The following is a 15,460-nucleotide window of genomic DNA, read 5'->3' as shown; positions in this document are numbered from 1 at the left end:
AGACGTAGATGAAGATGAAGATGAAGACGTGGATAAAGACGTAGATGAAGATGTGGATGAAGTTGAGGACGAAGACATGGACGAAGATGTAGATGAAGATGAGGATGAAGACGTGGATGAAGACGTAGATGAAGATGAAGACGTGGATGAAGACGTAGATGAAGATGAAGATGAAGACGTGGATGAAGTGTGGTGGAAATTTTCCATAAAGAAGTAGATGAGAGAGTTGTCCTTTTGTGCGATTTATTGAAATAATAAAGAAAATAAAAATAATGGGGAAAGCAAATAAAAAGCATGGATGTTGATCGTGCACATCAACAAACCAAAAACCAGCTGGGAGATCAGTGCACACACCACGAAGGTGTGATGCAAAGAGCCCACGTTCCTCAAGTTGTTTCTGCCTTTTAGCTTCTCTGTCCGACTAGGGTGGAATGTCTTTCTAACCCAATCAAATTACATGCACCATCTCCTCCCTGTCGCAGTGTGTGTGAAGATTTTTACTTTCTCACACCTGCATTGCTGACGTCCAACTATCTGTGAGAAAGGAGCACCAAGTCTCAACAGACAGAGACACAACTCCCTGACCTTGGGTTTGGGAGCTAGAGTTGAGAGTCTATCAGGCAGAGACAACCATTGAACAATCTAGGTGAAATGTCAAATGCATACAGTAAGACAAAACATAAGATATTAATTGCAGAACATAAGTCATAACTCTTATAATAACTGCATAGAAGTAAGGAAGACACATAGAAATAAGGAAGAGACAATTTTTGCCATAACAGAAGACGTAGATGAAGATGAGGATAAAGACGTGGTTGATGAAGACGCTGATGAAGACTCTGATGAAGACGCTGATGAGGACTCTGATGAAGATGCTGATGAAGACTCTGATGAAGACGCTGATGAGGACTCTGATGAGGACGCTGACGAAGACGCTGATGCAGCAGCCTCCTCACTCTCGTGGTCTCCGGGGGCCAGAAGCTACAACCGTATTTATGAGCGCTGCGTCGGAGGAGCTCCTCCTTCAACACGTTCACACGCGTCCTTCAAACACTCCACTGGGAGAAACAGGGACTGACAGGGACACGAGAAGAAGCTGGTCTGAGGACGCAGCATCGTCAGGAAACCAAGCAGAGTGATCACTCGAGGGTTTGTTTCTTTCACACTTGAAACCAAAAGACAAACGATTCTTACTCACTCACTTCGACAGCTCGGTTTGAGCGTCGCAGAATGAGCGAGTGAAGTGAGTGATGAAAGAGGTCACTGGACCCGGTCCAGGACCCGGTCCAGGACCCGGTGGCTCAGTCTCACCTGGACGACGTCACCTCACACAGAACCACAGGTCCAGTTTGGGCTCTGGTCTGACTGTGGGCGCACGGACTGAACTGTGTTAAGCTCCCAGAACCAGAACCAGAACCAGAACCAGATGCAGAACCAGCTCCATGTTCAGCCATAAAAGGGCAGCAGCTGATCCCTCGTTAACACTTGACAGGACACTCACAAAGAGAGTCTCATAACAGGACTCGCCCCATTATCTCAGCTCACTCCTGAGTCCAGTACTTAAACTTTGATCCTCCCTGCGTTACTTCTCTCCATCTCCAGAGAATGAATCATCAGAGTTCTCATCGCGTCGCAGCAGAGGCCGCGTTAGTCGTCCCCTGAGGTTCCACCTCAGCGTTCCTGCCTGCAGCTGTTCCACGCCAGTGGGAGGATGGGAGAAGAGAGCGGACCCTGCTTTGGGTTTAGCTGTGATTAGCTCTGCTGCCGGTCGGGTTCTGCAGCCAGTCGGGTTCTACTGGTCGGACTCTGCTGCCAGTGGGGTTCTGCTGCTGGTCAGGATCTGCTACCAGTGGGGTTCTGCAGCCAGTCGGGTTCTGCTGGTCGGACTGTGCTGCCAGTCGGGTTCTGCTGCCGGTCGGGTTCTGCTGCCCGTTGGTCTCTGCTGCCGGTCGGGTTCTGCTGGGCCCGACGCTCTGTTCTCCAGCCTACTGGGGATGCAGCCTCTCAAATACTGGGAGTATTTATGGAAGGCCTGGGCGTCATGGCAACTGGGGGATTGTGTGTAAAACGCGCAGGGAACGGAAAGGCCAAGCGATACACAACAAGTGATCACAGTGGATCTAATGGGTCCAGCGTTAATGATCCTGAAACCTGAACAGCGTTCTGACTGAAGAAGCCAAAGCCCCGCGTTCAAACAGAAAAAGCTGAGTAAACATTTAAAATATGCAAATGCTTCCAGGGCATTTCGAGGTTTCAGCTCTAACTGCAGGTTGGAATGAATTATGTGGTCACAAATGAAGGCGACGGCCTCGTCTCCTTCTCCAGTACAAACAGGGTAACATGCAGTGGTCCCATTGTGACCAGGACCCCCTGGATCCTAAAGAGAGATGAAGCCATTCGGACCTGCCCACAATCTAGCGAGCGGCCGTTCACCAGAACTGTGGGTCCATGAGCCCGGGTCCACAGAGGAGCAGGACGAGCTGACTGGAGATCAGCGCGGCCGAGGTGACGCACGTGGAGGTGGAGCAGCCGGTTGCTATTAGTCACTCGTGATCACTGATCACAAAGTCGCTGCTGATTCACATTTCTCAACGACCACGTGGAGAACGTGACACATATCAGGCACAGAGCGTTAGCAGCTTCACACTGAGCTTCAGCCGTGGCCTCTCATGGTGAGGTTTGCTGTCAGACCTGTGTCCAACACGAACGATTGCAAAGAAACAACTGTTTCTACACAAACGAGCAGTTTGAATGTGTGTGTGGCCTCATGTCATCACAGCTGCTGTGTGTCATGTTCAGGCTCCACTGTGTCACAAACAGCAGCCAGATGTGACGTTCCCCATTCATTGGTGAGTAGCAGATGTCTGCTAACGAGTTACTGAGGTTTCCACAGGATGGAACCACTGGAAAGTGCTTCAGATTAGCCTCTGCATCTGATAAACAGCCGTGTCCCCAAGGAAACAGCTGTTCTCAGGGAAACAGCTCGGTGTCCAGTACCTGCTGAGCATCAGGCAACAGACTGGAAACAGTGGAGCGTTTATGAACGGATGAGACAGAAAAAGACTCGACCCCAAAGCAATAAGCGGCGTCCGAGTGTCCGAATCTCCATCACACCGTCGTTACTTCAGGATGTGAGACAGTAACGACTTGAAGCGTCTTCAGCTGGAATGACTCACACTGGGACAACACATCCAGATGTTGTGGACGTCTGTGTGACGAGACGTCACTTGGGGCGGAGGCGTAAATGGAAGCAGAAAGAGTTCGTGTCTGCGTGGACTCTGGTCCTGATCACGTCCTCATCGCTCCACTGTTCCTGTTCCTTCACTGACGGTGGATTTGTCCCACCGTGGACCCGTCGGCCGCTGCTCAACCTCCCCGTTCTCGCCCGTCTCCAGGGTTTCCTGCCCCTCATTCTCCCCACGTTGATCCTGTCCCGTTCTCTCGCTCGCTGTTTTTCACCGACCGAGTGGATGCTGTCGAGCAATAAAGGTCCATGGCGTCCTGTGATGCTTGAGGAGGCGTAATTACACCTGCCGACTGGAGACTGATCACGAGAAGTCGGCCGCCTCGTCCTAAAGCGCATGGGATTAAGGCGCCGCGTACTCAGAAACCAATATGATTTAATTAAACATCCCTCGCCTGTCAATGTCACAGCAACAAGATCCACTGACAGATGCAGTCTCATCATATTGGAAAAGAAAAAGCTACTAGATGATGAGCGGTAATAGTCTGCTGTTATGCCCTTGGTTCAGAGCTCCCTGCAGAGGTCACGGGTCCAGTGGAACGTGGAGGGCAGCGCTTTTAGAATATTTCATACACTAATTTATTCGTTCCAAAATAAGGTTGATGTGACCTGATCTAAAAACAGCAAAGCTCTGATGATGTGTCCAAGTGTTTGGTGCTGAACTGGATCCTTTTCATCTAAATACACTTCACATCCAGGACCGTTCAAAGTTTGATTCATTGCAGGTTGAGATGAGACCAGAACTTGGACACATTTACAGACACAAGATGCAAAAAATGAATTATAAACTAACTGGACGGCCAGAAAAGGTCAACGGCCAAACGCATTAGAACCATACGATGAAGTGATGAAAATGAGCAGCAGAGAATAGAGACAAGGTTGGAGGAGCACAGACGGTGTTGAAGCAAAAGCAGCAGCATGATGGAAATGGAAGCTGGAGCAGCAGACAGAGGTGGGAGCAGCCACACAAGTCCCCTCACCTCCGCCAGGAATCCGTGCAGCAGCGGACGGACGGCAGCAGCATCCACAGACGGGCAGGTCGCTCAGCAACATGCAGCACGGCAGCGCAGCTCAGCGGGGACCGCGCAACATCCCTCCCGTCCACGCTGAATAACGAAGCCTCTCCTGCTGCCGCTCTCCCTCCCTCTGCTCTGGGTCTGAATCTCATGTGCGCATGGTTAGTGCTCTCTGTCTCTCTCTCTCTCTCTCTCTCGCTCTCTCTCTCTCTCGCTCTCTCGCTCTCTCTCTCTTTCTCGCTCTCTCTCTCTCTCTCTCTCTCTCTCTCTCTCGCTCTCTCTCTGTCTCTCTCTCGCTCTCTCTCTGTCTCTCTCTCGCTCTCTTTCTCTCTCTCTCTCTCTCGCTCGCTCTCTCTCTCTCTCTCTCGCTCTCTCTCTCTCTCTCGCTCTCTCTCTCGCTCTCTCTCTCTCTCTCTCTCTCTCGCTCTCTCTCTCGCTCTCTCTCGCTCTCTCTCTCGCTCTCTCTCTGTCTCTCTCTCGCTCTCTCTCTCTCTCTCTCTCTCTCGCTCGCTCTCTCTCTCTCTCTCTCGCTCTCTCTCTCTCTCTCGCTCTCTCTCTCGCTCTCTCTCTCTCTCTCTCTCTCGCTCTCTCTCTCTCTCTCTCTCTCTCGCTCGCTCTCTCTCTCTCTCTCTCGCTCTCTCTCTCTCTCTCGCTCTCTCTGTTTGTTCTTCCCCGTGTTCAGCTTCCTCTCTCGCTCTCTTCCCCGTTTCTGTCTCACTGATCAACAACTGCTCGCTTCCTCCTCCATTTCACCTTCTGCTGCATTTTACTCTCCATGCGAACGTGGAAAAATCACAAGACCCCACAGATCAGTGTGTAAACCACGAGAATCACTTATGACCGAGCCACACAAAGGTTTATTGTGTTACTTTGTCTATTTTCTATCAAAAACACACCCAAAGGCACGAAGCACAGCACAAGGAGGAAAGTTCTCTTTAAATGAGCTCTAAAAATAGGAAGTCAAAAGGCTACTTCCACATATGAACGTGAAGCTCAGCCACAGGGTGACACGATGCCGGTGCGATACCGGAACCCGCCTGCTGCCGTGGGGGCGCTGTTTCACCGTGACGCACCAGAAGCTCGCCAGCCGCCACTAATGGCGCCTGGGTTCTGTTTCAGGAGACAGCCCCATGGGTCACGCACACAAATGGAGCTTTATTCAGCGTCTGTCTCTGCACAACGTAAACAGAAGGACGGTCGTCCTTTCGCTTACTGTTGTTTTAGATGCAGAGCAGTTTAATTGACCCCGTGCTGTGTTCAGGGTCTGCACCATCTTCTTCAACCTGCTGTGCTTTACCTAAAATAAGCGACGCCAACGCAAGGTGTCGGTTTGTTTCGAGCAGCTGCAGATTATTTAAGTGAAGCAGTTGTACAATCAGGCCTGTGCTCTGGTTTTCTCACCAACGCACACACGTGTTTGCTTCTGTGCTGCTTTGCCTCGTTTCACAGAATCCTGCATCACTTCCTGCTGCTGTGGATGTGAGCTAAAAGAGGCCGGTCCCCAGAGAAGCAGAACATGTCTGCATTCATTCTCTCCCAACAACTTGCATTTTCACAGCTTTTGTCCATGTCAGTAAATCAGATGTCGGTCGATGTCGGTTCCTTGATGTTCCTGATTTGAACAGCAGTCAAACAAAGCAGAGGGTGAATTCACAGCTTGAGATAGAGACATCCCTGAGGAGGTCTCTGCCTTGGCTCAACTACGCCGCTGAGTTTCCCTGTAGCCCAGAGGACAAAAACCCAGCTTTCTACCACTTCCCAAAGAATGTCTGACATCCACTGATAACTTTCAAACGCCTTCTGTGTCCAGAGAAGGGCTGCGTAACGTCCGCTGAGACGGAGCCGCAGAGGCAAAGGTCACACGTCGCGGATAAAGTCGAGTTCCTCTAATTGAAACTTGAACATCGGCCATCGGCAGACGATAGAAAGACAGAGGCTTAAAACCAGAGCAGCCAAAGCAAAGCTTCAGCTGGATGTGAGCGGCAGAAACGGGGTAAAAATAGCAGCAGCTGCTCTTTTGTCGGCTGCTTAAGAACCTGCACATTTAGTTTTAACAGCTTTGAGTTTAAGGGAAGATGCTTGAATCTCAGTGCTTCGTCAGATAAGTGGTTGTTGACACACGTGACGCTCCTCAACAGCAGTAGACGCTGTTCCACCGTGGTTCCACCGTGGTTCCACCGTGGTTCCACGAGTATTTGCAGTGTTTTCTGTAGTCAAACAGGTGGTTCCATCCCATAAATACAAACGCTGTAGGTTCCTTACCTGCTCCGATAGAGAGTTTTCTCTCAGGACACTAGAATTTAAAGCTCATCTGGTCCAAATCAGCTCGTCTTCTTCATCTGTGACGTGGAGACGGACAGAATTAGACCAAACCTGTTTCCAGCTACAGGTGCAACTCTGTCTTTCACATCCTCATTCAAAAAACCATGGGACTAATTCTGGCTCATTTAATTATAATAATCTGTGCTACAGAAATAAACAAATGTATATTGGTGTGAAAAAATAAAGGCATCATTACTTGGGGTTTACAAGGTTTACACTTGACCAATGTAAACCTGATTTCTATAATAAAAATGATTTTCTGCATTAATTAGAATTGATTCTCATGCAAAGACCTGTTCACAAGGTCAATTAGGAGGAGTGAGTGTAGCAGGTCTGTGGTTCATCTGATCAACTGATTGTTCCTCTGATCAGACCCGCGTGTGGGTTTGGACCCCGGTGCCGTTCATCCACCAGCTCCATCACAGGGAGGAAGAGCGGTTGCAACATCAGAGGCCAGTGTTCGGCGTCAGCCTCCGAGGTCACGCCTCCATCGCTTTCATGTGACAGCTGCTGGAAAGCGCCAGAGGACGCGTCCACTGCTGCAGATGCCTCGTTTCACCGCTGCAGACGCCCTGTTTCACCGCTGCAGACGGCTCTGCAGCAAACGCCTCGTTTCATTGCTGCAGACGCCTCTTTTCACTGCTGCAGACGCCCTGTTTCACCGCTGCAGACGCCCTCTTTCACCGCTGCAGACACCTCGTTTCACCGCTGCAGACGCCTCGTTTCACCGCTGCAGACGCCTAGTTTCACCGCTGCAGACGCCTAGTTTCACCGCTGCAGACGCCTCCTTTCGACGCTGCAGACGCCTCCTTTCGACGCTGCAGACGCCTCCTTTCACTGCTGCAGGCGCCTCCTTTCACCGCTGCAGACGCCTAGTTTCACCGCTGCAGACGCCTCCTTTCGACGCTGCAGACGCCTCCTTTCGACGCTGCAGACGCCTCCTTTCACTGCTGCAGGCGCCTCGTTTCACTGCTGCAGGCGCCTCGTTTCACCGCTGCAGACGCCCCGTTTCATCACTGCAGACGCCCTGTTTCACCGCTGCAGACGCCCCGTTTCATCACTGCAGACGCCCTGTTTCACTGCTGCAGACGGCCTCCTTTCACCGCTGCAGACGCCTAGTTTCACCGCTGCAGACGCCTCCTTTCGACGCTGCAGACGCCTCCTTTCGACGCTGCAGACGCCTCCTTTCACTGCTGCAGACGCCCTGTTTCACCGCTGCAGACGCCCCGTTTCATCACTGCAGACGCCCTGTTTCACTGCTGCAGACGGCCTCCTTTCACTGCTGCAGACGGCCTCAACCGGCCGCTTCCTCTGCGTCACCTGCCTCGGCCCGTCCTGGAGGTGACCTGAGCCGATGTCTAGTTCAGCGCGCCGACTGCACGCCGCCCACGCAGGCGCTGTCCCACACGTGCGCCACGCGTAGAACAGGAAGCACTGACGCAGTGAACGAGGCTCTTTCCGCTGCTTTGAGTTCACTCTGCTGAACGTTTCACTCACAATCATGAAGGCCGTTATTTTCCACCTTTAATCACATGGAAAATACCAGTCATTCATCTTTCCGTGTGTCCGGCCCACTCATCTCAGCTCCATAAATCTATCGCCACCTCCTCTGCAGCGCATGAATCAGGAGTTCACAAATCAGGGAGGGAGCTCTTCAAAGCCATTGGTAGCGTTTCATAAACAGTGACTCACGGCCGCTAAGTGGCCAGTGACTGAAACACTAGCGCTGTGGGTTGTGTTTTTAATCGACATGACCTCGACATCAACGTTCATTCCTCCATTAGCTGGAGCCGCTTCTGAAAAGGCATGAAACGCTCAGGATTATCTGACGCGCCTCCTGAAAGCAGCCTTTCACTGATTCTCAAAAATGAACAAGACGAGAACAAAAGCTCCTTAAAACTGAGAGTGATCCTTCAGATTTTTATTCCCTTGTGAAAGACTTTGAAGTGCCCGTCATTAAAAAAGAGCCTTTTTGTGTTTTGCTGACCACGCCTTAACGGAACCACTGGTTCTTTACAGATGTGACGCAGCAGTGGCAGAAAAACAGAAGCTAATGAAAGATGTTGTCAGAATAATGCTGCTTCCTCCAATTCATTTCAGTGTCATTTAAACCAATTCACAATACGCGTTGTCTCAGGGCACAAGGAAATCTACAAACCAATGAGGCCAGTAACAAGCAACAAGTAAGGAACCATCGCCCAGTGACAATGATTAAACCAGACAGGAAACAGAAGAAGGGAGTGATGTCACACACCAGACAGGACAAACATCACACGGCCAAACAACAGACACGACCTGCAGACAATAGTTAAAGATGTTATTACCTTTGGACCCTCATAACGTGACCAACATACCGTGAACATAATGTGACTCTGCTCCATCTATAAGAGGAGAGGTCCAGTGATCACTGACTCATATCTGGATCCAAGGACAACACGCCTGGCTGTCAGTCTTTAGCTGTAATGTTTGCAGGCAGCTCCCGTACACCACATCCAGACAATAATGGATTCATATTTGGCTCATTGAGCTGCCTGGACGTCCTCTGGGGAGAAGAGGCTTTAGGATGAGTCAACGCTGATCTGTCGCTCTAAGCTCCTGCTGCAGCATCTGGTTTGAACTGATGAAGAGCCACAATAATAACTATTCTACATTCTTAATAAAACCTTTTGTCAATTTCACCCAGAAACACAACAAGGTTTCAGAGAGCATCATGACCACTGCCCTCGAACTGCTCCTTTGGGGCGCAGGTTCCTCATTAATTAAGCTTAATCGAGCTCCGTCAGCGTAAACGAGCGAAGCTGCAGCTTCAGGGACAAACATTTTCCTGTGCACAGGAGACTTTGAAAGGCAAGAAAGTCAATCGATGTGAATCAATTTATTGACCGTCTGTGTGATATTTGCCATGTCCACTTACGTCAAGACATAGGTTTCTGTTAAATGTTGAAGGTGTGGGTGGTGAATGAGAAGCTGTTGACTCTTAATCAGCTGAAATTCAAAGCTAAAGCAGGGAAATGAAGTCCATAGCTACTGTCACCTGCATAGGCATCAACACTGAATCTATAATTTATATTATACAGTGAAGGTGTTCTACCTTGTGTCTATAAAAATAGAGCCCAGAGATCCTGCACGTAATTTAATGGCTTTCGAGTCAAACCTTCAAGTTCCTCCTTAATATTTTTTAACGCATGTTATTATGAGTCATACATGTTCCCTGCATCATAACATGCAGTCTAGTCCTGAACCTGTGCTCTATCCATGTGAGGCTGGAACACTGCAGTGACTCCCATGCTAATTCTGTGTTAATGTGGAGCTCCCAGTCTGTGTAAAACATCCCAGATGGCTGCTTCATGTGGGCGGAGGTGGGAGGTTTAATGCAGAGGAGGCAGTGAAGGACACTAATATCAAGGATGTCTTTGATCCTGCGAGGTAAATCCCTCTGATGTCACTGAGCCACTTCTCACATGCCGACTGTTAATGAGCAAACGCAGCCGTGATGGACTGAGCTCAGAGCAGGAATCCAGCCGTTATTATGCAAATAACACACAACATATGAATCAAAGGCAGCGGCTTTTAATGGAGCAGAGGAATCTCACGGCCGTAGAAAGTTTTATATAATCTATGACAACAGGCAGGTGAAGGATGTTTTACAGGACAGGAAGTAGACAATCTGGAGCATTCACCAAGAACACGCAGCATCAGGCGTTAAACCTGCAGGTTCTATGATCTGACCATCACGTCTCCTGTGTTCTCTACAGAGAATCTTTGCAACATGGTATTAATGTCATTAGCATTATGGCCTATTCTCCTCCCAGCTCCCCAAACACCTTGAATTATTCAAAGGGCCACTTGAATTATTTAATCTTTATATAAATTGGTTTTCAAACATTAAAATTTGAAAGACCTCTAAAGATGTTGCTGCACAAATGTGTAACACTTTTACGGGGCTCCCAGACTATAGTAATCTAATTAAACACACAGTTTTTAGGATTGGCACTAATTCAGGTCTGGTCCACATGCGTAGAGCTGCTCGGGGCTTTTCCTGAGAGTTCTTCCTCTGGAGACAGATTTGTGAAACTGGAGTGTATAAATAAATCGGATGCGTCTCATCTCAGTGATGTTTTCCAGCTCCTCCTCAGGGACTCCCAAGGCATTCCCAAACAAATAAGTTATATCATATCTCTGTCCAGACGTCTGCTGACAGTCACTGATGGGTGGAGGCGTTCGGGCTCTTTTCAGAGGGACAGACACTCCCATTTAGCTGGACGGAGACGCTGCTGGTTGACCCATAACCCTTGGGACGAACCCAACAACCCAACCACTGCTACCACTGTTCTTTTCTGGCTTCGTGGCCTTTCATATACAACTTAGTTGCGCTCAGTGGATAATGATAAACGATGGAGTTGGGCCTAAAGCTGCAGATGAATGCACGTCATGAGCAGCAGCGGTTTGTCTGTGCCATTCTTAGACGGGACGTCTGGGCGGAGGTCAACGCTCTGAAATGGAAATGCCACAAAGACCTTTGTGCTCAAAACTATTTGACATTCAAATCAGTTATTTGCCATTTCTTCACATGATGATCCCAAAGTGTACTATACAGAAACCCACAGTGACGCAGCGGAGTGGAGGAAAAAAAACACGGTATCATGTTACTCGTTACCTAGCGATAGATTTATGAATCACAAACCTTCTCGTGTTAAACTGGGACATTTAAGGGTAACAAGCTAAAATGTCTGAAATGCTTTTAGAGATGCTTTTGGGAGAATTATGGTTCATTTACTTTTTTAGACATCGATTTCAAGCCACTAACTCAGTGAATAATTACTGGATATTCTGATTAATGAACTGTCTGTGCAATCATATCTTGGTTTAATCAGAAATAAGAAACGCGGATGCGGACGCTGTCCAAGCTGCTGAGACGCTGTGTTCCTTGCATCAGCAGCACACGAGCCGTGTCGTGAGAAGACAGAGAGAAAGCCGAATGGGCAATTAGCCAATTAGTGAATCCCCAGCTGGACGGTCATCTGATTAGTCTGGTCCTTAAGCTTCACGCAAACATCCCAGATCAGTTTCTCTCATTTCCGCTGCTGGTTGATGTATTCAAGTGCCAAGAGTTACCAGAGTGCTGTACTGTACTCTCATCGCCCTTAATGTGATTAGCATGCTGCAGCATACAAGCCGCGCTGTGGAAGCCCTGATAAGCAGCTACAGGCGCCGACGGAAATATCCCCAAAAAACTGACAGAAGCAGCGAGGCCGTTTCCTGCAGCACCGCTGATAAGTCTGCTGTTAGATACGTATAATAGCCCAACGGAGGAGCTGCTCTGCTGACAGGAGACACTGAGTCAGTGAAGAGGACGAAGAGGAGCTTTGATGTTGGTATGTGCAGCTGGAGAAGCAATGACTCAGGATGCGGGCGCCTTATTTCGTATGCTAACAGGAACAAAAACACTGGATAGGGTTCACTGTAGTGGTGTGAAGTGAACACAGCCAACAGCAAAGAGAGTCCTCACAAATGGTGTAAAGGACAGAAGTAAAAAGCACTTCATAACAAGGTAATATTTTAAGAACACAAACCTGCACGTGCACCAACAGTCTGACCAGTGGCTCAGTAACTTCATAACTCTCACTGACGGGACCTCGCGGGTCTGGACCAAACAGTTCTTCAGACCCGCATCGACTAAATGGAGACGGGAGATGAAGCAGCAGCAGACAATGGAGCGCTTGGAGGGAACGTCAGCTCCCTGTAAAGCTCGGCCGGCCTTTCCCCAGCTGAATTAGAGCCACAGTGTGCGGCTGCCTACGCGCTGTGGGAAAGGGATGACTCGTCAACGGCTGCCAAGGCTTCTCCCCAGATCGCTGTGTCTCAGCAGTTTTTAATTAAAACGCCCCATTTGTGCCACCTATTCCAGCTCCAAGAGAATGAATGACTGTATCTTTCCCTGCTGGCTCAGCTCTGTAGTTTCACAGCATCATTTAGACTGATGTGCCATTTTCTAACATCTGGGGCTCGTTTATGGCTTCAGACTAAAACCTGATGAAGAGAGAAAACCGCTCTACATATATCTGAGATATGTGTGTACCTGAGTCAGGTCCTAGAGTCAAGGGTCTAATAAAAGTCTGGGTAATCCATTCTACACATGGGTCAACAAACACAAATTGAAGCACCCAGAGCTCATGGATGAAATGTGTTCAACTCAAGGTGTTTGCACCAAGCCTGCCGAGGATTTATAAAGCAACCTGTGCCTTTTAAATAATGGAGAACACACCGGGTTTAATTCACAAGACGGCAAATCTCCAGCCCTATCACGGAGTTACTGCTACTTTTCAGACTCGAGTGCCAGCTCAGGGTCGGCCGTTTATCTGCCTCTAGTGCTGCCTCAGCTCAAACATAGCTCACTCTCACTGGGATCTTCATCACTGTGACGCAACCGCGCTCTCTAAACAAACCACACTGCACTGGTATGGAGTTTACATTTCCAAGAATAGATGGGGATAATCCAGCTCCGCTGACGTTTACACGAAGCGCAGATGAATCACAGCTACGCAGACGAACTTTGATGAAAGGAAAACAATCCAGTTCTTCCCAGATATGTCCATTTTCCACATGGAGGGCTATCAATAGATTTCTCTTTGGGAACCTCTGAAGAGACATTGTCATGGAGACAAAACAGCAAACAAGCTCATAATGGAATCAAATAACAAGCTACAGCAGAATAATTCCCAAAACTATGCAGCGGCTGAACCGGAAGGCCGGTCGGGGTCTCAGGATCAGACCTCATTTCCTGAGGATTGTCCCGTCTCTTAGTTCCAGAGACAAATCAGACGTCCAGGTTCCAGCAGTCATCCACACCACAGTGTTAAATAAAATGCATCATTATTTAGCTCTTAGAAGGCATCAACCTCCATCAGGGCTAAAACCTCTGCTGGACGACCACACCACAGAGATCTGATCAGCAGTGACCTCCGTCCACCATTATTTGAACTGCTGTATGGGAAAATAAGTCCTTTGGAAAACATGAGAAAACACAATGCACTGAATCCGAAGATCAAAACAAATTCAGAGCCAAAAAGATTCTTTGAGGATTCATCATCGTGAGGAACCAAATCAAATAAACCATTGTCAACATAAATATATTGGTTCCATATTATTGTGAGGCGTGGCACAAATAAGAACAAGATGCACATTACAATTATAATTTTATCACCCATTCAAGGCTGAATTTCCTTTTCCACTGTTGGTAACCCGGGTGTTATAGGGTGAGAATGAGGCGGGGGTGGAGGAGTTAGACACTTACGCAACATAGATGCTGAAGCGACTGTTGTGGCAACTCGAGGAGGAAACAGTAGCAGCAGCAGCAGCAGCTCTGCAGCACTAGTGCCTGTTAACGTTTCCGTCCACTGCTGCAGCACCGCAGGCTGAGGTTGGAGTTCACCGTGTGGTCTTGGAGGCCAACTGTGGATTTAAGGCTTGCTCTCTGTGCTGCTGTGTCAACACAAAGTCACACTGGAAGCAGACCAGAGAGTCAAACATGTCCGTTCTCATTTAGGACCTGTGCCTTTTCCCCATTTGAGCCATGGGAGCCTTTTCTCTGTGTGTGTGCAGCAAACAGGAGGTGTTTTACCTCCACCCGCTCGTCTCTTCATTAGAATGCAGCTCCAGTCTGCAGCTGCACGCAGCGCCGAGCGAGGAGTGATGAAACCAGAGCTAAAAATAGCCGCCTCCCAGGATCCCCCCTCATCCAGCACTGTAAACACAAGCAGTACCAGCCGAGGCCTCTGCGCCTGATGTGTGTGTGCATACGTGGCTTGTGTGTGTTGGACACATTGCAGTCCTCCTCGCCTCCTCAGCCATAAATCCGTGTTTGGTTTAGCAAGCTGCTGTACAATTAAAGCCATCTGGGGGGTTTTCAACCCAAACAAGTCTGGGGATCGTCAGTGACTCACAGCTTAAGGCTGTCACCTTAAGAAATGAAGGCTACACACGTTCAAATATTAGTGAACTATCAGGTTAAAATTAGAAATAATCATTATTGTGCAGGTAGAAAAATAGACGTTTAAAGACACCAGCATCTTTATCACCTTTTACACAAGGTCAACCAACAGTCACAGTCTAGGACGGTCGACATCATCGTAAAGATAAGCCGTTATTAAACTGATGAGACGATGCAGCTCATCGTGATCACAGCGTTCGGTCAGGTCCAGACAGGCGAGAGGAATCAGAAATCAGCATCAGGAAGATGACGTCAACGGTGCAGACAACCTCGAAACCCTACACACGACACATCCATGAGCGAGAGCGACAAGATGCGCAGAGCAGCTGACAGAGGATCTCTCTGGAGAGAAACTGGGCTCTGGAGATGAGGACTAAACCACCCAGACTAAAAATACCACACAGCAGCCTCATCGCATGCAATTCAACATCTGGCCTAACGGGAAGGTTTCTCGTGTTGGATGCCCATTTAAAAAAATCGATCCCCCCGATCAATGACACCAATAGACCCGAGGAATAGAACCAGAGTATATACATCATCTGCTTGAAATCAATAACAGTAACTTGTGTGTGTGTTGTTGCCAGGTAACATTGGTTTGCATGCATGTTTTTGCCTTTACTGTTTTTCATCATTTTGTTTCTGGGCAGATTTTACTACATCTGACAACAGAGTCTGATGTTTAATAATGTACAAATGAACTAAGATTGTGTTTTGAACGTAGGAGTCTCAGCAGCGAGTCCATCCATAAACTACCTGACAGCAGCACACACTGTTCAGATTTGATAAGAAATCAATAGAACAGGGAGACGTCGCGTCATCTGGGGAAAAACAAACAGCAAACTGAGACTGGAAGTCGATGCGCGGCTGCCCACCCTGAGCCCGGTTCTG

At 48.7% G+C, this 15,460-nt stretch overlaps 1 protein-coding gene across 8 annotated transcripts in view; it reads right to left on the bottom strand.

The window, feature by feature from the left end:
- The window catches only part of LOC114847711 (diacylglycerol kinase beta), a 46,836-nt gene extending 42,380 nt beyond the window's left edge, over positions 1-4,456 (bottom strand). For 3 of the 8 annotated variants that reach the window (XM_029137729.3, XM_029137732.3, XM_029137734.3), the window contains exon 1: positions 4,225-4,456. In XM_029137729.3, coding sequence (XP_028993562.1) covers positions 4,225-4,297 — 73 coding nt within the window. In that variant the 5' untranslated portion in view covers positions 4,298-4,456. The remainder of the gene's footprint in view (positions 1-4,224) is intronic. The other 5 variants (XM_029137730.2, XM_029137733.3, XM_055504980.1 and 2 more) reach the window with 2 other exon arrangements.
- Between the last annotated feature and the right edge of the window lie 11,004 nt (positions 4,457-15,460).

Source organism: Betta splendens, chromosome 21 (assembly GCF_900634795.4).
Source record: "Betta splendens chromosome 21, fBetSpl5.4, whole genome shotgun sequence".
Lineage (NCBI taxonomy): Eukaryota > Metazoa > Chordata > Actinopteri > Anabantiformes > Osphronemidae > Betta > Betta splendens.
The sequence above is the reverse complement of the archived record's forward strand: the minus strand, read 5'-3'. Positions and strand labels throughout refer to the sequence as shown.